Consider the following 24,165-nt stretch of genomic DNA (forward strand, 5'->3'; position numbering starts at 1 on the left):
GTCCAGAGCAGATGCTCAATAAATACTGGATATACTGGATGAAAGAATGGAAGGATGAGTGGATGGCTGGAGGGATGGATGGATGGAAGGAAGGAAGGAAAGAGGAAAGGAGGGGTAAAAAGAAGGACAGACGAATAGATTGATGGACACACAAGTGATAATATATCTCTTTTAAATAACTTTTTAAAAAAGTGTTTTTACTTCTGAGAGAGAGAGAGAGAGAGAGTATGAGCAGGGGAGGGTCAGAGAGAGAGGGAGACACAGAATCTGAAGCAAGCTTCAGGCTCTGAGCTGTCAGCACAGAGCCCGACACGGGGCTTGAACCCACGAACTGTGAGATCATGACCTGAGCAGAAGTTGGACGCTCAACTGACTGAGCCACCCAGGTGCCCCAATATGTCTCTCTCTCTTTTTTTTTTACAAGTAGTTTATTGTCAAATTAGTTTCCACATAACACCCAGTGCTCATCCCCACAAGTGCCCTTCTCCATGCCCACCCCCCCTCCCCCCCACATCCATCAGTCCTCAGTTTTTGTCAGCATTCAAGAGTCTCTCATGGTTTGCCTCTCTCCCTTTCCCCAACATTTCCTCCCTTCTTCTCCCCCTTTTTCCTCAGTTAAGTTCCTCCTAATCCTCCTATACATGCAAACATATGATATTTGTCCTTCTCTGCCTGACTTATTTCGCTCAGCATAACACCCTCAAGGTCCATCCACGTTGCTACACATGGCCAGATTTCATTCTTTCTCATTGCCATGTAGTATTCCATGGTATAGATAAACCACATCTTCTTGATCCATTCGTCTGTTGATGGACACTTAGGCTCTTTCCATGTTTTAGCTATTGTTGAGAGTGCTGCTATGAACGCTCCAATATGTCTCTTATCCAGACTTACTTCTACCTACTCCCCCAGGAGAAGCAGAAAGAGAATGAAGAGAGGTGGGATCCCAGCACTGGTCTGAGACACAGATGGAGGCTTCACTCTTCCAGAGCTGGAAGCCATGTCAGCCGGTTTCCTCACCTGCCCTCAGCCACCCTGTAAGCAGCTCATGCATTCACTCTGAGTGCCCTCTGTGACCCAGCGCTGGCTAGATACCTCCCTCATATAAGATCCTGGGCAGCGCAGTTAGACCCGCTACTGTCCCCAGAAACTCACAGCTGAAAATCAGAGACACATAAACCGATCACGACCACATAGAGTGGCAGTTCCAGAACATGCAGAGCACAGAGGGAGCCCACCCAGTTCAGGGGGCTCCCAGAGGAGGTGAGGCCATGTAGATGGGTACTCAGGCAGAGGAAATGAGCCCCCACCTGCAGGCAGTCTGCCAGGGGCATGACTCGGGCAGGACCATGACCCAGGTCTCCACGGCAGCTTGGCTCGTGGTCCATGAAATGACCAGAGCCTGGCCTGGGGGAGCACCGCAGTGTGACAAGGGCACGGGGTCGGGGAGAACATCAGAAGGCAAAAGTGCTCCTAGAAAATGTGGACTGTGAGGTGATCAGTGGGCAGAAGGGGCGCAGCTAGAATGATGCCAGATTTCTGGCCTCAGGGACAGGGTCAGGCACGTCATGTCTGAGGGGAGTCTCCAGGCCCGGTTTCTTCCCTTGTTCACAAATTGCGTGGGCACAGACTCAAGCCGCACACACCACCATGGCCCCCATCCCTGCTCTGCCCCTGCTCTGCCTGCATCTGCCCGGCTGTCTGCGGGATGCACTGCCCCGCTCTGCGGTGCCTGCCCACCAGCCTTGCCTCTGCACCAACACAGTAAAGGGCACCCCTCTTGTCCCTTCACCAGAGGAGGGCTGATATGATTAGTTTCTTGTCACCAAGGATGTGGCACCTGGGCCCTGAGCAGAGAGGTGTGAAACGGACACACCTGCTGCTGTCTTCCTGGTGGCACAAAGGGGGTCACCTGCACTCGTGCAGGCTCTGATGCACACTGGTGGTGGGAGGTGGGGAGGGGGGGCTCCCTGGATGGGTGCAGCATGTGGAAGCACGTTCCTGTAGCATGAAGGTGTGTGTGTGGACGGACATCAGCTCTCCTGCTTTGCGTCCCCGATGGAAGACAGATGTCCAGACCAGGCCGCATTCTGCAGGCGGACAAGGTGCAAACGTGAGACGGAGGCGGCAGACGCTGAGGCTGACAGCCCTGCCCATGTGGCTCAGGCAGTTCTGGTGACAGTGACAGACATGTGATAGCAGCCTCCCCTCTGGCCACCCAGGGGCCCGCGTCCATGGTCCCGGATGCACCTGTCCCCCTGGCAGACCACTGATGGGCACCAGCTGCCCAGGACCTGCATCACCCGAGTTACAGGTGCATCTCCTGGACTAGACAGAAGGTGGCAGATCCTTCTGAAGCCAAGGCTCACAGACAACATGACTTAGCGTCAAAGCCAGAGTGATACGTATCCTCTCCAATCATACAATCTTCCTGCTTTCAAATAAAGCATTTTTCATTGTTTAATTTTAAATTCAGTTTCTTTTGCATTGAGAGAAAATTCTGAGTGCCAGTAAATACACTTTTGTGAAACTTATTCCGGGACAGTGCTATTTGCAGCAGCACCAGGCCTGGGGCTTCCACAGTGGCCCGGTCACCAGGGCGGTGCAGGTCACCGAGGAAAGGCCGTCACTGCACGAGCCAGGCCGGCCTCCCCCCGGACGGGAGCTTCAGGCAGGCACTAGATGGGCTATGAGCAGAGTCGGGGAAGCTGTGCTCCAGGCAGAGAACAGCCCTGTGAAAATGCCACGGTGAAGGAGAAGAGTCTGAGGGAAAGTTAGGGCCACGGTCAAAAGGGTCTGGGGAAGATTCTGGCCTTTCTGCTCCTGGGGAGGGGCACTGGAGGTGGGGGAAATGCAAGGGAATCCATGTTTGGCCTCGGGCCAGTCATTTCACTTCCCTGGGTCTGTTTCCTTGTCTGTGAAATGGGAATGAGGAATGCTCTGGAAGATGTGCATGGAGCCCGCACACAGGCTGGCCCAGGGCACAGCAGAGGCCTGTGATCCAAGGCTCACCTGATGCCGTCTAGGGTCACATCACATTTCAGCCCAACAGACTTCATTCTGGGCCTAAAAAGCAAATAGGGCCTGTGTGGTAAACACCCATCATTTGCTGTAACTCCAGAGTTAACCTCAAGGATCTGTTTCTCAAGAGCCATAGCCTGACTCTCCAGGCTACTGGGCCCTACCTGGGGGACCAGGACTTCAGCGAGTCCCCCTCCTTTCTGGGCTTGTGCATGATGACATTCTTCCTTTATGCACTGGGGCCAAACACTGCCCCGCACCCACCACAGCACCCACACCACCGGCTGTGCCTCCCCTCCACCCCTCTGGAAAGCAAGGACCCAGTTCTGGCCATGCCCAAAACAGCCCTGTGGGATGGAATATACAAACGGGCAGCTGGCAAAACACACGGAAGATGGAACTTTGTCCCGTGACCTGCATAGACCAGCCCAGGAGACCAAACCACAGTTGTGTGGCCATGGCCCCAACAGCCAGGACTTAACCAATAACTGCCAGCCACCCTAATCTTTCCCCATTTTCCCCTTAACAGCACTGGCCAAAGAAAGCCAAGTATGCCCCCCAACCAGCCACGCAGTGTGCAGGACGCCCCTTTCCCAGTTAGCAGCCTCCCTGGCCGACAGCGTCCAGTCGGGACACACTCGTGCTTTCTCTTTTCCTACCAAGAATCGCTCCTACTCCCTGCGTGCCTTTGAGCCTCTGCTAAATGCAGTCCTGGGGGTGGATCCCTCCCTTGCCTGGTCTCACCTGGGTGGCCTGGGTTTATTCCCCCCCCACCCCGACAATACCCCAAATGCTGACGTGACCAGTGGGACCTGGCAGTCCCTGCACCTGAACAACCCCATCACCCCCACCACCTAACAAGGAGAATGCGTGGACGAGGGCCATGAGGCTGGCGCCCTGGCACAGACCGGGTCTCAGTCTGGGGGTAACGGGCAAGGTCCTGGGCCAACGGTCAGGAGGCTGGAGCTCCCATTGGGAAGATACGTGGCTGTGTGATCTCAGCTCCTCAGTAATACTCATGAATAAACACTGGATTTGCCTTCAAGTCCCTCACAGTTTAAAGGCTCTTTTTTTTTTTTTTAAGGTTTTATTTATTTTGAGAGACTGAGCAAGTAGGGGAGGGGCAGAGAGGAGAAAGAGAATCCCGAGCAGGCTCTGCACTGTCAGCACGAAGCCTGATGTGGGGCTCGAACCCACAAACCGCGAGATCATGACCTGAGCTGAAACCAAGAGTCAGATGCTTAACCGACTAAGCCACCCAGCACCCCAAAGCTCTGTCATTTTAATGCTCTTACTTGGGAGCAGCCTGAGGCAGAGGAATGACAGGCATGAGCTCTCAAGGCTCCATCCCCAGCGAGTCAAGCAACCATTCAATTCCATCAAGGACAGCCGATCAACCCCCTGACTGGAGACCGAGGCTGTGGGAGGCATCCCTCTAACCTGCAGCAAGTCTCACAGACTGTACTGGGTGACCTGGCAACGAGGTAAGCACGCTGATGTTTGCATAACACACCAGGAAGTGGAAAGACTGCCTTTAGTTCCATTCAAACACACCAGGCCAAAGCAAATCTGAAATAATGATAACATTGTACCAAGGAAATTTCTTATACCCCATCTCACTTTATTCTTCCTATCACTGGGACTTTGTCTGTAATTTAAAAAAGAGAAACTGCCCAGTGCCCTCCAGCTGGTAAAGGGCACCTCTGGGATTTGAACCTGGGACTGTTTGCCTCTAATTCTGCTCTGGGGTATCTGCACATCCAGCTTTCCCAGTGGCTTTCACACCACGCTCTAAGGGGTCTGGACCTTCCACAGAGCCACTCAGGGCCACGTGAGAGGTGAGCTGAGGCTGCGGGTGCAGAGATCCAGTCTCTCCAGTCCTGTTCCAACCAGGCCAACTCTACCTCCCTCTGTTTTATATGTGTCGGGGCTCTGTAGGAGATTTCTCTTGAACTGAAATTCTTGCTACTGAAGAGAAAAAGGAAAGCACGGTCACATGGTGCATTCAGGCCAGACTGCACACGGACGTGGATGGGGAGATGGACGCGGCACTGCTCTCACGGGGGACGTGGCCGCAATCGATCAGTGGGACAGCTCCAGGGTGCAGCCGGGCGTGGCTGTCACTGTGCTCCTCGGTGATTTGGGTCCCAGGCCAGGTGGCAGCTGAATGCAATCTGCAGAGGTACAGGACAAGGCCCCGCTGTGACCAGGAACAACTGCTCTCCAGCAGGTGGCAGGGAGCAGGAGGGAGGAGAGAAAGTCTGCGAGCTGGAAAGGGATGCGGACCGAGAGCAGCAGGGAGGACCCCTGAGCTCACCCCCCTGGAAGCCCTGTGGGCGGCTGAGCTGTTGCCAGATGGCCTGCTGCTCCTGGGTCATTTCTCTCCTGCCATCTCCGAGACCAACTTTGTTTCTGGGGCCTCTTAAACGTGAACTTCCCTGGGAATCACCTAAGGGGCATCTTAAAGCCCAGGTCTGAGGGCGCTGGCAAGCTCCAGGGCGGTGCAGGTTGCCCAGCGGGGGTCTGCCGTCTAGGCGGGGCCCAGAACGTTACAGGGATCCCAAGCCCCCGAGCGAGGTGGCCGAGGAGAAGCAGCTTCTGAGGCACCTCACCAGGTACGGCCGGGGCCATCTGCACAGCCCCTCCACAGCCCACCTTGGGGGATCTCTCGCTTCCAAATCCCAGAACTAGTTTTGTGAGGTGATGGAGGTGTCTGCTAACCTTACTGTGGTCCCTGTTTCGTAATTTATACGTTCACTGAATCATCACATTGCACGTCTTAGGCTCATACAATGTTATGTGCTGATTAGTTCTCAATACAGCTGGGGCAAAAATAAGTAAATCCCCGGGGTGCCTGGGTGGCTTAGTTGGTTAAGCGTCCGACTTTCGCTTAGGTCATGATCTCGCGGTTCGTGGGTTCGAACCCCGCGTCGGGCTCTGTGCTGACTGCCAGCTCAGAGCCTGGAGCCTATTTCAGAGTCTGTATCTCCCTCTCTCTCTGACCCTCCCCTGCTCACGCTGTCTCTCTCTCTCTCTCTCTCTCCTAGGAAAAAAATAATAAGTAAATCCCCACTGGAGCAAATCTGGGGGTACCGGGAAGTGTGCTAGGAGGTTTTCAAAGCCAGAGGGTCACCCCAGAGCAGTGACTTCATCCAAGTATAGGGATTAAGACATTTTTATACTAAAATACATAGGACTCTTTTATGAAGATATGGCAAAATTTGTATAAATAATTGTGACAAAATACATGATTCACTCCAAAAAAAATGTCCAGCTTCCCCGTTTGAGGCCATGCCCGGGGCAGTGGGGGCTGGCCCCCCCCTCCTGTGAGCAGAGAGCGGGAAGCCTGGCCTTAAGGGAAGGCATGTTCATGCAGGAACCAGCCTGTCCCTTGGGGATCTGAGGGTCCTCGGTGACCCGGGGCTGGAAGAGGGCTTGCTGGGCACTGGCGCAGAGGTGGGAGGCAGTGGACTTCTCGGATGAGCAGGGTTTGGAAAAGCAAAAACACCTTCCCGAAAGAGAGGGACAAACTCACTGAAGAGTAATCCTACACAAGTGAGTGGCACAACCAAGGCCCCTGGGCAGAACCTTCCAGAACCTTCTTATCTAGAAGGAAAGGCTCTACACATAAGTTCCTCACTGCCAGTAACACCAAAAACCTATGGAAAACACCACAAAGCCCCCAGGCAGGCACCTGCCAAAGGCATCAACCCAATGGACTAACACAGGATTAAGAATGTAGAAGCCTATTTGCTGATCTGGAAAGACCCAGTATGTAAGCTGGAAAAAAAAGCAAATTATAGATTAAAAAATGTACATCCAAAAGCCTTACCTCTGTGGCAAAAGGTTTTTTTACTGTATTTTCAATTTTTCTGTACTAATCTGTATTATTCAAGTTACTATTAAAAGTGTTTTTAATGGAGGGGCACCTGGGTGGCTCAGTCACTTAAGTGTCCGACTTCGGCTCAGGTCATGATGTCATGGTTTGTGAGTTTGAACCCCGCGTTGGGCTCTGTGCTGACAGCTGGGAGCCTGGAGCCTGCTTCAGATTCTGTGTCTCCTTCTCTCTCTGTTCCTCCCCTACTCACATTCTGTCTCTCTCTGTCACAAAGATAAAGATTAAAAAAAAATTTTTTTTAAATGTTTTTAACAGAGTGTTTCTAGCAGAAGGCAGAACCATTACGGCAGAACTCCGTCTTTCGCAGACGTGCGAAGTCTCTACAATAGAGAGATAAACACGAAAACAACGCAGGACACGGAAAGCGACCGTGAGAATCCACAGTGAACAGCACAGCATTAAAGGCACGGACGCTGTGTATGTAGTCACGCGGGTTACACGGGGACACAGATGCCCAGAACCCTGTGAGCAGAAGAGCAGCAGAGCCGTGATGGGCTGAGTGAAAGCTCTTTCTATCTTTGAGCACTTTCTACTGGTGTAGCAACTCGTCTTTTCCCTAATCAAAACCAGGTTTAAGAGACAAAGAAAAGCCGGCCAGTCCCTGCACGGGGCTTTGTGCTGGCGACCTCCCCCCCTTCCGGCAGGCTGCCGTGGAGCGACAGCGCCCCGCCGGGTCCAAGGCAGGAAGGACCGACGCCTGTCACCTGCAAACGTGGCTACCCTGGAGAGCCAGGCCCAGATGGACCCTTGGGGGTTGGGGGTGGCACTCATCTGGGACAGCGGGGGGGTGGCGCATCTGCAGAGGAACTGAGGGCGGGGTAGGAGATGTTTGTACAAAGCATAAGCTCATGCAAAAACCAGAATGTTCCCCACTAAAGGGCAGGGCAGGCAGCACTGTGCAAGAGTCAACAGATCCACCTGGGTCCCTGGGTGGAGGCCAAGGGGGAAGCCTGAGGTCAAGCTGGGGCTCTGCCACATACACATGGGGCTCAAGTCCCTGCTCAACTGTCCCCAGTTTTCCCATCTGTGGATAATCCCCGGCCCTGCCCACCCACACAAAAAGCAGTGCCTGCATGAATTTGGAATCAGCTACTTGTCTCCAAACTTCAGCTTACACACACACACACACACACACACACACACACACACACACACACACACACACTGAGCCTGATGCCACTACTGGCTTCCTAGAGTACCATTTGGAATCAGCTACTTGTCTCCAAACTTCAGCTTACACACACACACACACACACACACACACACACAGACACACACACAGACACACACACACACACACACTGAGCCTGATGCCACTACTGGCTTCCTAGAGTACCATTTCCCAAACCAGACCCACACAGGTCCCGAGAGCAAGGTGGTGTGTCATGATCTTTAAAAAAAAAAAAAAAAAAAAAAACAGAAAAAGAAGAGAAATACCTATTCATGAGAGTAGGAATCAGTTTCTCACATTTACCAAGCTCTCAAAAAATGTTATTCTTTACTTTTTCTAACAGAAGCAACATTGCTGACTACTGTCCCCCAGTCATTAATGGAAAAATTAGCAGAAGGTCTTATTAGGCCTCTGGGATCCCTTTTAGGTGCTAAGCTGTCCCAGGATTCAGGAATAAGCCCCCCTTCTCCCCCCAGAGCTGGGGACAGTGCTGGGGGGCGGGGGGGGGCAGGTGGTCCCAGATGGCTGACACATCTCCCGACAATCTGCTACTGAAATAAGTAGGAAATTCAGGGCGGCCTTTGCCAACCCCAAAGAGCATTTTCCTACCCAAAAAAGGAGCCGCTTTGCTAAGCATGACCCTCAGCCAAAGGCTGGCGCAGACCGCTGGACTCCTCAGTCTGGCTTTACGTGTGGTTACTCAAAACAGCAGAGAGCGTGAGTTCAAACAAAGCCTTATCCTTCCCAAAACAAAGGCCGATAAGGAGTGCCGATTACGAACTGCTCCCCAAATAACCTCGCTGCCTCCTCCGCAGAGCTGCTGACCCCTCTTCCAGGTCAAGGCGGCCATGGAGGGCCAGGGGGAGCTGACTCCCGGGCCCCAAGGTGCTGCCCAACTTCTGGCTCTGGTCCCGTGTCTCCCAGAGCACCAGACCTTTCCTGAGAGTGAACCCTTGTCCCCTGTAGGCTGGTCTCACGGGGGGCCCTGCGGCCACCCCTCCTGTGTGTGCCCAGACCCACACCCCCTCCGGGAGAGGAAAGCTGGTGGATGGAGGGCAGTTTTCTGGGCTGGTGATTTTCATGACATTTAAGTGGAACTGGCCCCTCCCCGATTTCTGGAACAGGACCTGCGAGACAGGCCTCCCTTGCCTGTTGGCTGAACTTCAATCTCTCATCGGGGCAGAGGGAGCGTCGCTGCGGGTCTGCGGCTGGCTCTGCGGAAGTGTCGGGCTGCAAGCTGGCACCATGAGAAGGGCGGTCACCACCAGAGCCCTAAAGAGAGCTGCTGGCAGCACCCTATTTTCACTGCAGGAGACTGACGGGGGTAAACTGCCAGGGACACACGCTAGTAAGTGCAGAGCCAGGATTCAAGCCCAAGCAGTCTAGTCCGCACCACAGCCCAGGACCCTGAACTGGATTTGTACCATTATTTACCAGCCATCTGACCCTGTGCACAGTACTCGGCCTCCGCAGGCTTCAGTTTCTTTAATCTGTAAAATGGGATAACAGCATCTGCTTGCAGGCAGGACATCAATGAGACACAGTACGTGAAGTGCAAAGTACAAAGCCCAGTGTGTAGTGGGTGCTAAGAAACACCTACCAGTTCCCATCTGTTTCTCGCAGATTTGGGCCAAGCAGCAGTGAGGGCCCTGGAGTGGCTGAGTCTGTCTGCTTGGGAGGGTCCCCGTCCCCACCCCCCCGCCCCCCCAGCCTGTGCCCATCAGGCAGGCCTTGGGAACAGAGGTCTCTCTCGTCTCATCCTGCCTGTGGCCCCCTACCCCCAGCACAGGGGACGTCACACAGTGGGGGCTTGAGCGCAGCTCGGTGACTGGTAAAGCAGTCAGAGGGCCAGGAAAGGAGAAGGAATCAGGACGCCAGGGACCACTGAGACGGCACCTGGCTTCCCTCTTCTCCAGGCAGCATACGTGTGTGTGCGCCTGTGTGCGTGCACGGGCATGGAGAGGGGACCCCAGGGCTCACTCTACCTTCTTCGTCACACACAGTCGGCACCTTGAGGGTATTCAGTCTCCTCCACTATGTAATTCACGGGCCTTAGAACCGTCTTGTGGGGAGACAGGGCCAAGGCAAACACCCCTCTTTAACAACAGTGAAACGTGGCCCAGGGAGCTCCAGTCACATGCCACAAGTCACAGGCTATCAGTGGTCAGCTGGGTGGAGACCCCGGCGCTCTTGGGCTGCTGAGGTGGGGTGTCAGGGGTGGGGGCAGCGAGGACTCAGGGCGGAGCTGGAGATCAGGGGCCCACCCGGGGGCCAGGGAGAAGGCAATGCCTGAGCCCAGTTCTCAGAGTAGGCATGTCGAGGGTGAGCAGAGAGGCAGTTCCCTGAGCACACCAGGTACACGGGGTGACGACCCAGAGAGACAGGCTTTCTCAGACTCTCGGGACGGAGGGCGAGAAGAGCCATCACCGGGAGCAAGCCAGGAGGGCATCTGGGATGGGGAGACCTACCGCATGATGCCCAGAGGGTCCAGCACCTCTTCCTCTTCCTCCTCAGAGGATTTCCCCGCATCGTCACCCTGCAGGCCTGGGATGGGTACACCCTCACCCTCTGCTTGGTCCTGCTGCTCGAAGAAGTCGAAAGCCTCCCCGTCGTCCCGGGCCTGGCTGTGTGCCTCCAGGACAGAGACATCTCGGCTGCTGAGGTCCGCAGCCCCTGGGGATCTGGTGCCTGAGGGAGGAGACAGAAGAGGGGACTGACACTCGCCGCAGGGAATGAGGCACCACACCCAGCCTCCTGTGCCAGGACCTGAGCTGGGGACTTCCTGCAGCATCCTGGGACCAGGGTGGTGGGTCTGGGAGGACAAGGGGCAGCCTCGGCTCAAAGCACCTGCTGCAGCCTGTCGAGGGGTGATGGGCACCAGCGAGCCCTAGAGCGGAGTGGTTATAGGCGAGAGCTGTGAACAGGCTGGTGTCACAGCAGCAGAAGAGCCTGCATGCATGAAAAGCCAGCCAGTGCGCATTTGCCGGGCACACCAGGGAGCTCTGTGATCCGGTGAAGACCTGCTCCAAGGGTCTGGACCCTTAGACGAGTCCAGTGAGTGCACGGTGAGCTTGTGGAAGATTCAGAACAAACTGTAATGGTTCCATTACGAACCAGCTTACATCAGCACTTCTCAAAGCATGGTCCGTTGACGGATGTCCACGACATGGGAACACGGAAAGGGAGAGCAAGCATCCGGAAACTTCCATAGCAGCTTGACACTGTCACGACGTCCAGGCATGGGATTTTTGTATTTGTGAAAATATCTGTCTGTGACAGATTGGGAATACAAAAGCTAGTTCTTCCCCACAGATGGAATGAAAAACGGGCTTAGTACTTGTTCCTCTCTACCTAAATAGTCATTGAGTGGTAGATCTTTGAAAGCAGTTCCTTTTTAAAAAAAAAAAATATCATCCTGAGATAAAGAACTTACAGAATGCCTGGCATGTAGGGTATTAACACGTTTACGAAAACAACGTGTTAGTATAATAAGTAAAACTAAGCAGTAATGATACTCTGCCTTATGTTATCCTTTGTTATTTTATTAGGACAGATGTGAAAATACCATTCAAAATGTCATAAAATTTCATGTAACAGGCACCATGTAAGAAGCATTTTACAGGTAGGGGCACCTGGGTGGCTCAGTTGGTTAAACATCTGACTTTGGCTCTGGTCATGATCTCACAGTTCGTGGATTCAAGCCCTGCATCAGGCTCTGTGCTAACATCTTGGTGCCTGGAGCCTGCTTCGGACTCTGTGTCTCCCTCTCTCTCTGCCCCTCCCTTGCTTGTGTGCTGTCTCTCTCTCTCTCTAAAAAAATAAAGAAAAAATTTTTAAAGAGTATTTTTCAGGTATAGATTTATTTGAATGTAAAAATCCCATGTGAGAGATCCTGTTTGCACCTTCACTTTACAGATGAGGAAACTGAGGCACAGAAAAGCTAGGAAAGTCAGACCACCTTATCCTTTTCTCCATAACAGAGGGGGCCCCCCAATTATGGATCAGCTGGAGTCCCCATCTCACAGTCAACACAGCCCCCTGGGAGGCAAACAGGTTGTGATGTCAGAGCAAACAACCCGGGGCCCACAGGCCCAAGGTGGGGGGGATGGGAAAGGAGAGGAGAAACCTGGGCTCTGCAACCTTACCCAGTCCCAGCCTTCTGTGCATTCACTGGTTTTGTTTTATTCCTCACTCGTTATAATTATTTTATATATATGTATGTATAATTGTACATACTTATATTTATAAATTTATATATATAAGTTATATAATTATATATATTTATATATAATTATATAAATATATAAAAATATATATGATATAAATTAAATATATATTTATATATTATATAAATATATACAACATAAATTAAATATATATATTTATATACAAATTATATATAAACATATATTTATATATAAATAAATTTATATATGTATATAAATATATATATACACACACACACACATATATGTTTTTTGGTGTATTTGCTGTTTGTTAATTGTCTTCTGAAAAGCTCCCATCTTGTGAAGATTAGAGACCACGGTCATTAGGAAGAAGAGTTAAACAGAATGGTCCAAAGAGGGGAGAAAGTCAGGGGGAGAGTCCAGCACCTCCTGACGGGACCCCTCCCCACCCAGGGGCGCACAGGCACTGCATCTGCCCTGGATGTGCAAGCCTGGATGGCGCCTGGGTGTGCCGAGTGGGGGGTAAAATGTCAGCCATCCTTGTACAGCAGGCTCTGTTCTACGTGCTTTGCACGTGTCAGCTCACTGGATTCTCATGCCCCTTGGCAGCCAGGCATCGTCCCATCTGACAGTTAAGGAAACTCAGAAGGGAAGGAGGTGGCAGATGACACCATACCCCATGTCTGTGGGGGACAAGCTGAGGGAGGTGTCCCCAGGGACCAGGTCCCCAGGGCTGGCTGGCAGGAGACAAAATGGAATGTGTGTGTGGGGTGGGGGGGGGAGCTCTGGGGATGCCAGGAGGGGAATGGGTGGAGTCAGACTACAGAGAAGACCCATATGAGCCCCGTCTGGCACCCGGGCAGTCAGTCCTCAAAGACAGGTGCCAGCCTCCCCCTGCACACAACCCTGGCTGGGCAGGGGTAAGGCCCACCTGCTTCAACAGCCTGACTGAAGCTTCCTGGCTGCACGCAGCAGCCGTGGACCCACACTGGCCCAGCCAGGGGAGTGAGGCCTAGTTCTGGGCCAGGGGACACCTCAGGGCTTTGGGACAGAGCCTCAGGTACCTAAGAACTCTAGCAGCTCTGGGCTTCCTGCCAACTCGGCATCCTTTGAGACACAGCGCAGAATCTCATTGAACAGGACTCTCCTTTCCCGGATGTCAGACTCCCCAACGAACAGGACCTTCCTGGGGAGCGGGGGAAGGCTGGCTGTGGGGTAACGGCTGCTCAGTTTCTGGTAGAACTCCTCGATCTCGCTGTACTTTTTGGAGACCTGGAATGAGAGGAGCGTGTGGTTTCCTGAGTACTCTCCCCCTCGCCCCGACCGGACACCCAGAGGCCGGGCTGGAGAGCCTGTTCCCAGGACGGATGCCCTGGGGCACCTCCGGCCCTCCCCACCTCATCATGCCTCAGGCTCCATTCCCGACACCCCCTGATCAGTGCTAGGCTCAATTATGAAAGTCTGAGTAGCCAGAGAGAAGATAAGGCCGTGGTGGGTTCTAGGCAGTACCACAGGTCCAGGAAGAGACATCTGACACAGGGACCCCGGCCTGGCCTACAAGTGACCAAGGAGGCCAGCTGCCTCCATTCTGGGCCTTCGGCATATCAGCAGGGTGACCTCATGGTTTGGCCGGCTGTTAGGTCATCTTCCGACAACGACATGAGTCACCTTTTCTCAGCACGGATCTCTGGATCATTCTCCCGCGTGCAAGCAGTAGCCTTCTATCTGGGATCATCCCTACAGTGCTCCAGTGGAGAAGAACTGGATATTGCAAACTTGTTTTTCAGCACTGCTGTCAGTCAGGACCCCACTGCACCCTGGGGCCTCGGGGAAGCAGGCCGGCAGGTGATCCCAGGCCACTGAATTCACCCTGAGACTCAGTTTCCAGCTGAGCTCACACTGCATGAGGCCACCCCTGCCTGCATGGTCTCTGCCCCTATAAGGCTCAGGCCCTGCACATGGGGAGGTGTTGGGGAGTAGTTGCAGCACGGAGGGTCAGAGGCATTGCTGCAGTCTGCAACCCAGTGTGGACGCTCAAAGAGCACCTGCTCTGAGCCACACACCCACCCACCAACAGCCAGCATCATCCCTTATCTTGGACTCTGTGCTCCCCTCCGTATGCTGGGCCTGGCTCCCCAGCTCCTCTGAGGGAGCACTGAGTATAAAACCAGAGACAGTGCTGCCTCTGCTCCCGGGCCAGGGCCAAGCCCACAGCACAGCACTGATGCTGGTGTGGCTGAGGACTCTGGGGTGTCTGGAGGTGCTGAGTGGAAACTTGGCGATCCGGGGGCACAGGAGCATGCAGCCCCGGCCAACTCCGCCTTTCACCAGAACCCCCAGCCTGTGAGGGTTTCAGCCGCCCAGCAGGGGCACTGGGGGGATTTAAACCCTGAGCCCCCTTCTCTGCCCACCCCCCTCCCCGCACCAATGGGGAGTTCCCTGGGCCAGGCTGCTGCAGCCTGCAGGTCCCAACACAAGAGGCTGGCTCTGGAGCTGTCCTGAGAACAGTCCTCAAGCAAAGAAGTAAAAGGATCCTTTAAGGGAAGAGATGCAGGCTCCAGCCCCTGGGTCCTGAGAACAGTGACTCCCGCCAGGCAGCAACTCGGCCCAATAAGGGAAGCTGTGACCCTGAGGGTTGAGCGCCCTCTGCTGGCCCGACAGGCCCACGCGATCCATCACTCAGACCCACCAGGGGTAGGGTCTCCAGAGCTCCGATAGTGTAGGAGGCCAGGAAGTTTTAAGTCAGGGGTGCCCACCCCCCACCCCCATCCAGGACCCACATTCATCAGTGCTCCAATGCAAGGGCTTCTCAAGCAGCTACCTGAACAGCTGGGAGAGGAGGCTCAGGGGAGGCTGTGAGTGCAGAGGATAGGAGCTGCTGTGGATCTGGAGCCCCCAGGTGAGCCTCTCCGGGGGAGATGTGTGTGTGTCTGTAACACCAGCACACGCCAGGCCGAGAAACGGCAAGCACACCCCGTGCCCCTTTCTGGAGGCCGCTTTTACTTTCTCATGAGCAGTTAAATTCATGTTTATATTGAAATATGTATCCTTTTCAGGAGTAGAATGCAAAATGCCCCCACCTCCCCTTTTTAAAAGCTAAATCATGAAACTTCAGAGATCTGAGGCTCTGGGTTGTGTCCTCAGATTTCCTGGAGGATAAATGTATTCCTCCTCTGCCCTCACAGGTGGTTCGAAATGTCTGAGAAGCACCTGCACGAATGGCCACCCATGCATGCACTTACACCCTTCGCAGCTCTTGCTGGTCAGAAAAGAGTGGCACCGGTGTGATGCATGGGGTGTGAAGATGCCTTCACGCACAGCCTCGCACATAAGGCTGACCTTCACACAGGACCCGGCAGACCTGCCTGGATGGCCTCACCAGGGCTCACTGAATGTTGCTTCTCTGTTATGCCCAAAGACAATGACCTCAGACACTCCTTTTGCTCCCAGCCATGAAACCGTGTGTGTTCAGCTCCACGGTGGGTCAAATCAGATGATCAGGAGTTGCAAAACCCCAGCACTCAGAGCCAAGCAGAACCAGATCCAGCACCTAACATTAGACCTTAATTCTTCCCAAACATCATCGATTTAAGTGGGCGCCTGGCTGGCTCAGGTCAAGTGTCCAACTCTTGGTTTCGGCTCAGATCACGATCTCACAGTTCGTGAGTTCGAGCTCTGTATTGGGCTCTGCGCTGACAGTGCAGAGCCCGCTTGGGATTCTCTCTCCCTCCCTCTCTGCCCTTCCCCTTGCTTGCTCTCTCTCTCTCTCTCTCTCTCTCAAAATAAAGTTTAAAAAAGGTCAAGTTAAGTAGCAAATGAAAGACCTCATGCTCTTTTAGATGCTTCCCATCTAAATACCCCTTGAAGACCTGTGTCTTTACATTTTTCTCTCTTAGAAGGTGGTGTCTCTTCTAATAGGTCACCAGAGCTAGGTAATTCACTCTTTTCCTTTCTGTCCTGGTGGCCAGGACAGTCAGAACCAACCATGTGCAGACCTGTAGCTATTGATCCTGTCTATACCACAGGACTCTGGTATATACCACAGGACTCTCTCTTCCCTGAGCTCCTGCGACTCCACGATGTCCCCTTCTCTTCCCTTGGCCTCAGGGGCTCCTCCTTCTCTGTGACTGTCCCTGAGTTGCCTGTGTGTCTGGGGTTTCCTCCTAAGTCCTTCCCTCTGCCTTTCATATCTACTCTTTCCAGGCAACCTCATCCACTCCAGACTTTCAACATCACCTCCAAGCTGGCCTCCAATGGGCCTCCTAGGCCTGATCAGTCCCTCACTGCAGCCTCGTGTGTCCATCAGGTAGATGCTTCACACTCCATACATCCCCCAGGACCTGCCCCTCAGCCGGTGCTTTGCAGTTGGTGCAGTCAGTCAGCAAATGATATGCATGTTACTTTGGAAACACTAGTATTTTACAACCAACTCCTGCTGGCCTGTCTCCAGCACTCCCCTGGGGCATCACTGGGCTCATACCTGGGCTCCCTGCCTTCTGGCCAGTTCTTTCCAACCCAACCCTACTTCCCACCAGATGGGCCAGTGAGTCACTCCCCTACTTCAAGGTCCTCTGTGGCTGCAAGCCAAGTCAGGCTCCCTACACGCCCCCCGTGACCTGGATCCCGCCGTCATCACCCTCATTTTCTCCCACTTCATCCAGGATGACACTCAACGGCACACAGCTCCTCACAAACAACACCCTTCTGTAGCCTCCATGCCTTTGCTTACACTGTCCCCTCTGCCTGGGACTCCCTTCTCCTGCTGTACAGCTCTACGGGCTCGGTCCTCACCTCCAGAAATCCTCCAGAACGTCTCCCAAGGGTGGGTCAGGTGCTGCTTCTCTGCACCCCCACAGCCCTGTGCACTCCTGTCACGGCCTCTCTCTGTCTCCCTACCGACCATAAGCTCCTGAAACGCTCCTGTGCCCTTAGGCCCAGCACGCTCGGCACCCTCGGGCCCGGAGCGAGTGCTGGCTAGAGAAGTGCCCTCTCCCTGGTGCTGCTCACACCCTGGTGTAGATGTGTCTGTGCACCCAGTCCCCTGGTCCCCTCAGGAGCACCCTGGGAGGGCCCCCAGCTCACCAAGAACTGCACGACATCCTCGGGCCTGTGCTTAGCCGACTTGAACGCAGCCAGCCGGGTTACCACCAGGATCTGGTACTCCACGTGGCCCGACATCATCCTGCCCCGCACCTCCTGGTGCTGGGGCACGGTCAGGTCGAGGCCCGTGTGGACATTCTGAACTCGCCTGCCAAAGGGAAAGAAGGCAAAGGAAGCTCAGGTTCAAGTCAGCAGGCTCTGGAGCGAAACGCAGACGGGACCTTAGGGCGGACCTGCGGGCCTGGGGTACGAGCCTCCTCTGCTGGCTGTCCTAGGCGGTCACCGCTTGAGGCCACCTGCCCCACTGCACACCGGCCCCTCCCAGGGCCTGGCTTCCCGAGCCCTAGGCCTGGGCCGTGCCCTTGGGCTGCTCCCTGACCAGGGGCCGTCCCCAGCAGGGAAACGAGTGGGAGCAGAGATGGGGCTCATGGAAAATCACCAATGGGAAGGTGTGTTAACACTCAGCGCACGCGCCCCTGAAGGATGGAGGGGAGGCATGTGGGGGTGTTATTCCCACCAAGGAAAGGGCATGGCTTCCTGCACCAGTGCAAGAATGACATACCTCCAGGAACCTGGGCAGACACACAGCTCTTCTACCTGGGGGGCGACCCAGCTACTACAGAACCTGTCCAGCAGGGGAGGATGGAGAGGACACTGAGTGTAGGGCACACGGCACTGAGAAGGCTGCCGTACGAGGCTGCGAGAGGGTGTGCTCGGCAAAACATGCTGCAGAACCTGTTAATGCTGCAGAAACATGCTGAACTGTATGGGGGGCCGCCAAGTCATGAGACATTTCCTCTGAAGTGATAAAAAATGGTAAGAGCGTCCTTGTCCTCTGTATGTGTGTGATGCAGGCAAATACACATCACACAAACACCTACGACGGGGCCCCTCCTCATCAAGGTTGAGACCTACTATGTGCTGGGCAGGACCTCCAGAGCACGAGCAAAGGGATGCACTGAGGAGGAGGGCGCTTCTGGGCTAACACTGTACCAGAGCAAGGCCCTTTCCCTCTCAGACTAAGGTCCAAATGCATCGAAGACACTCTGTCCCCCAGGACTCCTTCCACGTGGATTCCTCCCACCTCCACGCTGGCACATGACACTGTCACGGTGGTGATGCTGTTTGTCACCCAGCAGCGAGGACAAGTGCATACGAAGAGTATACACACGCACTGGCCACACATACCTGCGCACACAAGAACATTTTCACGTGACACGAGCACGCCGGAATGAGCACAGATCAAATAGGAAGGCCCAGGCGAGCCCAAACGTACCCCTGCAAGGTGGGAAAACACACCTTTGCGCACGGTGTACACGGTGCGGGAGTGCAGAGCGGACTAAATGTGCGCCTGGTAGCAGCCGGCACTACTGCAGGCTCTGCGGACCTGACATAAGTCGCTCCCGCTCTGGCAGCTCTACAAAGGGGGACAACCGCTTAGACCCATTTCCCAGGAGGGAACCAGGCACCACAAGGGAGCGGGCTGCCCAGCTGCCCGGGTCTCAGCAGGTCAGAGGTGGAGGCAGAGTGCACACCCAGGTAGTTGCCCCAGAGCCCAGTGGAGTGGGTAGGAATTAGGATCATTATCCTACAAAGCACAAGTGGGAGTGTAGCGGGGGGGCCTTGGCGGAGGAAAGCAGGTGTGAAGGACCCCTGCCTTCCCTGCTGAGAGGCACCTCCTTTGAGCTGGCTGCCAGGCTGGCTCTCTGCCTCTTAGTTCTGTCCCTGCAGTCCAGGGTCCCCCCACCTTCCCCTGTTCCTTCCGTCACACCTCCTCAGCTGGGAGGTCCTGGTGAGCCACAGCTTCTGGCCTCAGCTCCCCTGCCCCCTCCAGAATTCTCCAGCTCTCTGCCTCTGGCTGATGGGACTGGGAGACACACACAGACGTGCCTCCTGGCCCCACCTGAAATTCACAGTCACAACCTGCAAGCCGCAGCCCAGGCCTGGCACCCCTTCCTTCGTCTAGACCCAGGCTTCTCAAAGTGTGGTCCCTGCAACATCTGTGTCACCTGGAAAATTAGGCCTCTGATCACAGAGGAAGGGAAGGGGGAAAAAATAGTTAAGGAGAGGGAGGGGGACAAACCACAGGAGACTCTTAAATACTGAGAACAAACTGAGGACTGATGGCTGTGGGGGGGAGGGGGGTGATGTGCATGGAGGAGGGCACTTGTGGGGATGAGCACTGGGTGTTAAATGGAAACCAACTTGACAATAAGTATATTTAAAAAAAAAAAAAGAAAGTAGGCCTCTGAATCAGAGGCCNTGGGTGTTATATGGAAACCAACTTTACAATAAACTATTTAAGAAAAAAATAAATAAAATGTATTGTGCCTTGATTGAGTTAAGCATAACTCTAGAGATGATCTATCAGTTTTGTCTTCTTGAGCATGTTTCTCTCAGAGCTTTTGGACTTGCTTCAGTCTGGACTGTTTTTCCTTAGTCCTCCTGTGCAACAGAGGCCCGGGGCGGGGGGGGGGGGGGTACCTGCAAACTGCATGTTGAGAACAACTGCAGGTAACTCTGATGCCCCTGAGCCTGACTCACTCACTCTCTCACCCCCCAGACCCCAGGCAAACTTTTGCCATAAAGGGCCATAAACATTTTTGGCTTTGCAGGACATACAATCTCTGTCACAACTACTCAACTCAGCCACATGGTGTGACAGCAGCCACAGACAACACGTAAACTTTATTACAAAGGCAAGAGGTGGGCATGATTTGGCTCACGGGTACCGTCTGCCCACCTGCGCCTTAGACCAAGCTTCTCGAACCGCAAGTGCATCCAGGTCAACCAGGGAAGCAGTCAGTGTGCACATCGGGTCTGGGGTGGGACCTGGGAGTCTGCATTTCCAGCCAGCTCCCAGGTGATGCTGCAGCTTCTCAGCTGCTCCTGGGACCCGCTGAGAAGACACAGGGTCTAAGCCGCCTCTCTCCACAAGCTCCCAGTAACCGCCAGTACCTGTTCTCCCCTGACAGCCCTGCTTCTTAGTTCACTGAGAAGGGCAGCAATCGCAGGAACCTGCAAGCTCCCCTTCACAACGGGCCTGCGTGCCACGGGCACAAACTGGCTGCCTCCTACCTGAGGCCATCACCTACTGGAGGCAGGCTTCTGCAAGTCTTCCCTGTCCCCCATCCTTCTCCTTCTCCCTTCCCCCTCCCTTTCCTCTCTCTCTCTCCTGTGAGCCCCTTTGCTCCTAAGACTGGTGCCTTAGTGCCTTACCCAACACTCCCCCAGGCCCACGCCACTCCAGCCATGCCGGCCTCCTCGCTGGTACCCAAGCAGCCCCCTGCCCCAGGACATTGGCTCTGCTGTCCTCCCTGCTTGGTACAGTCTTGCTCAAGAAAGCATCATGGCTCTCTCCCTCAAGCAGCTTGTCAGGCTCTGCCCAACTTCCATTCTATCAGAACAACACTCCTGGACGAAAGAGCACACCAACAAAACCGCACTCACTCCTTCTTTCCCCCTTACCGTTGTATTTTCCTTTGTACCATTTATCATTCCTGACACATCATCCATTTACGGCTTGTGCAACTGTCCCCACTAAAGCTCCATGAGATGGGCTTCATTTGGGTGACTGCCGTACCCTAGACTCTGAACCAGTATTGGCACAGAGTAGGCACTCGGTAAGTCACTGGTGGATGAATGCCAGTGTGAACGCTTGGGGGGGTGGGTGTGAGCACTGCACCAGAAAGCTGAGCTGGGGCCCAACCATGAAGAGCCTACCTGGGGCTGGTCTGGAGCCTTCGGAATTACCCTGTGGACAGCCCCTCGGGTTTGCCAGTGCCTGCCAGCAGAGCGGAGTGCGCATGCCCGCTTGGCTGTCATCACCAGCACACGGCACTAGGAGCAAGCCCTGTCCAGGCTGGGGCAGGGAGGGAAGCCACCCCACCTTCCCAAGCACCCAGCACCAAAGTCACACCCCATCTGCGTGTGGCGGAGCAGGGCGTCCGCTGCCAGCCCTACTCATACTTGCTAATCTCAGACCTCCTTTTCGCAGAAAAGACTCAGGGAGAGGTGACTTAAACGCAGTATCAGGTAAACCTCTTCTGCCAATGAAGACACAACCTGTGACATCACTGCGTCATGCACAGGACACCATGCAGGCTCTGGCATCAGGGTTTACTTACGGAATTACATTTTTCGAGACCTGAAGTCACAGGGAAATTCAGATTACGGCTGGAAAAAATAACAGCTGCGCTGGGCAATATGTTTATTTATGCAATAAACTGGCATCTTAGACCAAGACTTTGCGTAGGGGGAACAAGAGTGGCGTGTAAGGGAGTCACCCTGCAGAAGAGTAAACGCGTGTCCATCCCGGGCTTTCCAGGACCCACCCGCACTGGGTCCTCCCGGTCTGGGTCAGGGCGGCCCACACCGCACCTTCTGCCTCCGAGGCCTTTGCGTCACTTGCTCTTCTCCTGAGCTACCTCGTGAGCCTCTCCCCTCCACCTGCTTACCTCCCACTCTCCCTGCGGGACAGGACGCGGCCTCCGTCACCCACCCCGGAGAAGTCTGGGTTCAGCCCTTGCACTGTGTTCCTACGGCGACCAGAACCTACTCCCCACACCGCGCTGGCGTCCCGGCTTCGTCCCTGCTTCGCATCTGGCCCCGCAGCTCGGTGTTCGTTCCCCCGCCGGGCCGGGCCCTTTTTCTAGTTCACCCGCATCCCCGGTGCCGCGCACCGCGCCTGGCACAGCGCGAGCCCCGACAGATGTATCAACTATGTTTTCGGGCGAAAAAGAACGCACGTCAGCAGAGAAGGGCAGAGACCCCTCTCTGTGCCTCCCTGCGGGACTAGCCACTCCCGGCCTTCCACTGGGTCTTGGGCGAGTTCGTCACCCTTTTAAGGGCCTCAGTTTTCCCCATCTGTAAAACGGGGGTACTCGATGCGTCCACCGCTCCTGCAGGACCGTGGAGCGGTCGACCCCAGAAAAACCGCAGGGGCGCAGGGAAGGCCGGGCCGCGGGCCCACGGAGTCGGCCGCCTCCGCCTGCTCCGCCGACCGGGGCGCGTCGGGCTCGTTCGCGCGCACCCGGAGTCCACGCTGCGGCGTGGGCAGGGGGTCTGGCTCACCTGGAGGTGACGAGCACCGCCGGGGACTGCATGACCGCGGCGGCTCCGGGCGGGGCGCACGGTCACGGGACCCGCAGGCGCCGGCGTCGCCGCGTCCCCGCCCCGCGCGCTCGGCCCGCCCCGGCTCCGGCCCCGGCTCCGGCCCGCCCCCTGCTGGCCGCCGAGCACTTCTGGCCTTTCTGGAACTTTGCGCGCTGACTCAGCACTGACTGTCGGAGGCCCTGGTCTACCTGGGTCACGCCCCCTGCTCCCCCGCCCCGTGCCCCCCACGTCCCCCGCACCCCGTGCCCGAACCAGCGTCCTGAGACACCCAGTAGCCAGGAGGCACCCAGGAAAAACGGAGGAGGCCAGTCGGTAACCCCAAAGCGCCCGTTTCACCCTTAGGAATGCCCAGAGGGTCCAGGTTCAGAAGGTAAATAACTTGGCTCCCTTGCCTTGGGGAGGGTGTTGGGAAACAGGGCGGCCGGTCATGGCCCCGGGGATGCTCAGAGGAGGGTTAGATGAGGAAACTTACGACCCAGCGAACAAGGTCCATTAGACCGGGTTGTGGGGTGTTATCTAAGGAAGCAGCGGCTGACTCCGAGGCCTTCCCAGCAAGAGCGTCTCAGAGCTGCCTTCCCTGTCTTTCAGCTGTCCCCTGCTAAAGAGGTGTTGTGACCTTGTCAACCCCATCCCCTCCCCTCATGGAAGGCTCCGCGAGACCCCTGCAAATAGGCTCTGGGCTATCACAACAGGGGCATGAGGCCCGGCCCAGGGCAGCCAGGACGAGGCTGGGGTGGGTGGGTGGCCGAGGGTCTGCGGGAGGGTCAGGGATGGAAAGTCACTGGAGGAGATTGCAAGGGTGGGGGGTTTCTTGCTAAACCGGGATTCTTGCTGAAGGCAGGCCAAGGCCTAGACATCAGGCGGAGGTGGGAGATGTGATCAGAGATGGAGGGTGGTCCGAATTCCCCGTGGGGATTGTCTGTCAACTGACTGAACGGGATTCTTGCTAAGACTGGGCCATCCACGCAGGCTGAAGGAGGAGAGTGGGGTCAAGGGCAAGGCCAATTGGAGGAGAACGATCAGAGGAGCCTGAGGTTTGGCCAAGGAGCAAGTCTTTGTCACCCCAAAGGTTCCCTCTCACAGAGCTGGGTGCGGGTGCAGACCCCTCTCTCCAGGTACCCTCCCTGCCTAATGACACCCCCCTCCCACGATGCTTCCATCCTCTGGGAAGAGGAGGGGAGGCTTTTGCTTGACTGCATTTTCTCAAAGAACCAGCCTTCCTTCCCCACCCCCACCCCCCAGTTCTCCTATGGACAAACTCCAGCTCTGTGGACACCTGTAAAGCTCGGAGGCCAGGGTGGGCACAGAGTGACATTAGTCAATGTGTGGGTGCTGCTCTGATGTCGAGAAACTAAAAAGACAGGATTCTGCTTGGTTTCTGCCGGTAGCCACACTCCATCACAAAACTACTCTCTGCTTCTCTCGTGACCTTTTCATGGATTCATTCATTCATTTTTTCTTTCTCTCTCTCTCTTTTTCTTCCTTCCTTCCTCTTCCTCTTTCCTTCCTCCTTCCCTTTCTCCTATCCCTCTTTCTTCCTCCCTTTTCTTTCTTTTTATGTCTTTTCTTTCTTCTTTCTCTCTTCCTTCCTTTCTCTGCCTCCCTCCCTTCTTTCCTCTTTCTCTCCTTTTTTCTTCTTCTTTCTTTCTTTCTTTCTTTCTCTCTTTACCTTC

General features: G+C 55.0%; 1 protein-coding gene across 1 annotated transcript in view; it reads right to left on the reverse strand.

Moving 5' to 3' along the window:
- Positions 1 to 22,535, reverse strand: part of HS1BP3 (HCLS1 binding protein 3) — a 32,382-nt gene extending 9,847 nt beyond the window's left edge. The window contains exons 1-4 of the mRNA XM_039220194.1: positions 22,451 to 22,535; positions 17,360 to 17,525; positions 13,342 to 13,549; positions 10,559 to 10,778 (exon numbers count right to left, since the gene is read on the reverse strand). Of these exons, the coding sequence (XP_039076125.1) occupies positions 10,559 to 10,778; positions 13,342 to 13,549; positions 17,360 to 17,525; positions 22,451 to 22,482 (626 nt within the window). The 5' untranslated portion in view covers positions 22,483 to 22,535. The remainder of the gene's footprint in view (positions 1 to 10,558; positions 10,779 to 13,341; positions 13,550 to 17,359; positions 17,526 to 22,450) is intronic.
- Between the last annotated feature and the right edge of the window lie 1,630 nt (positions 22,536 to 24,165).

Source organism: Hyaena hyaena, unplaced genomic scaffold, assembly GCF_003009895.1.
Source record: "Hyaena hyaena isolate Hyena2069 unplaced genomic scaffold, ASM300989v1 scaffold_874, whole genome shotgun sequence".
Taxonomy (NCBI): Eukaryota; Metazoa; Chordata; class Mammalia; order Carnivora; family Hyaenidae; genus Hyaena; species Hyaena hyaena.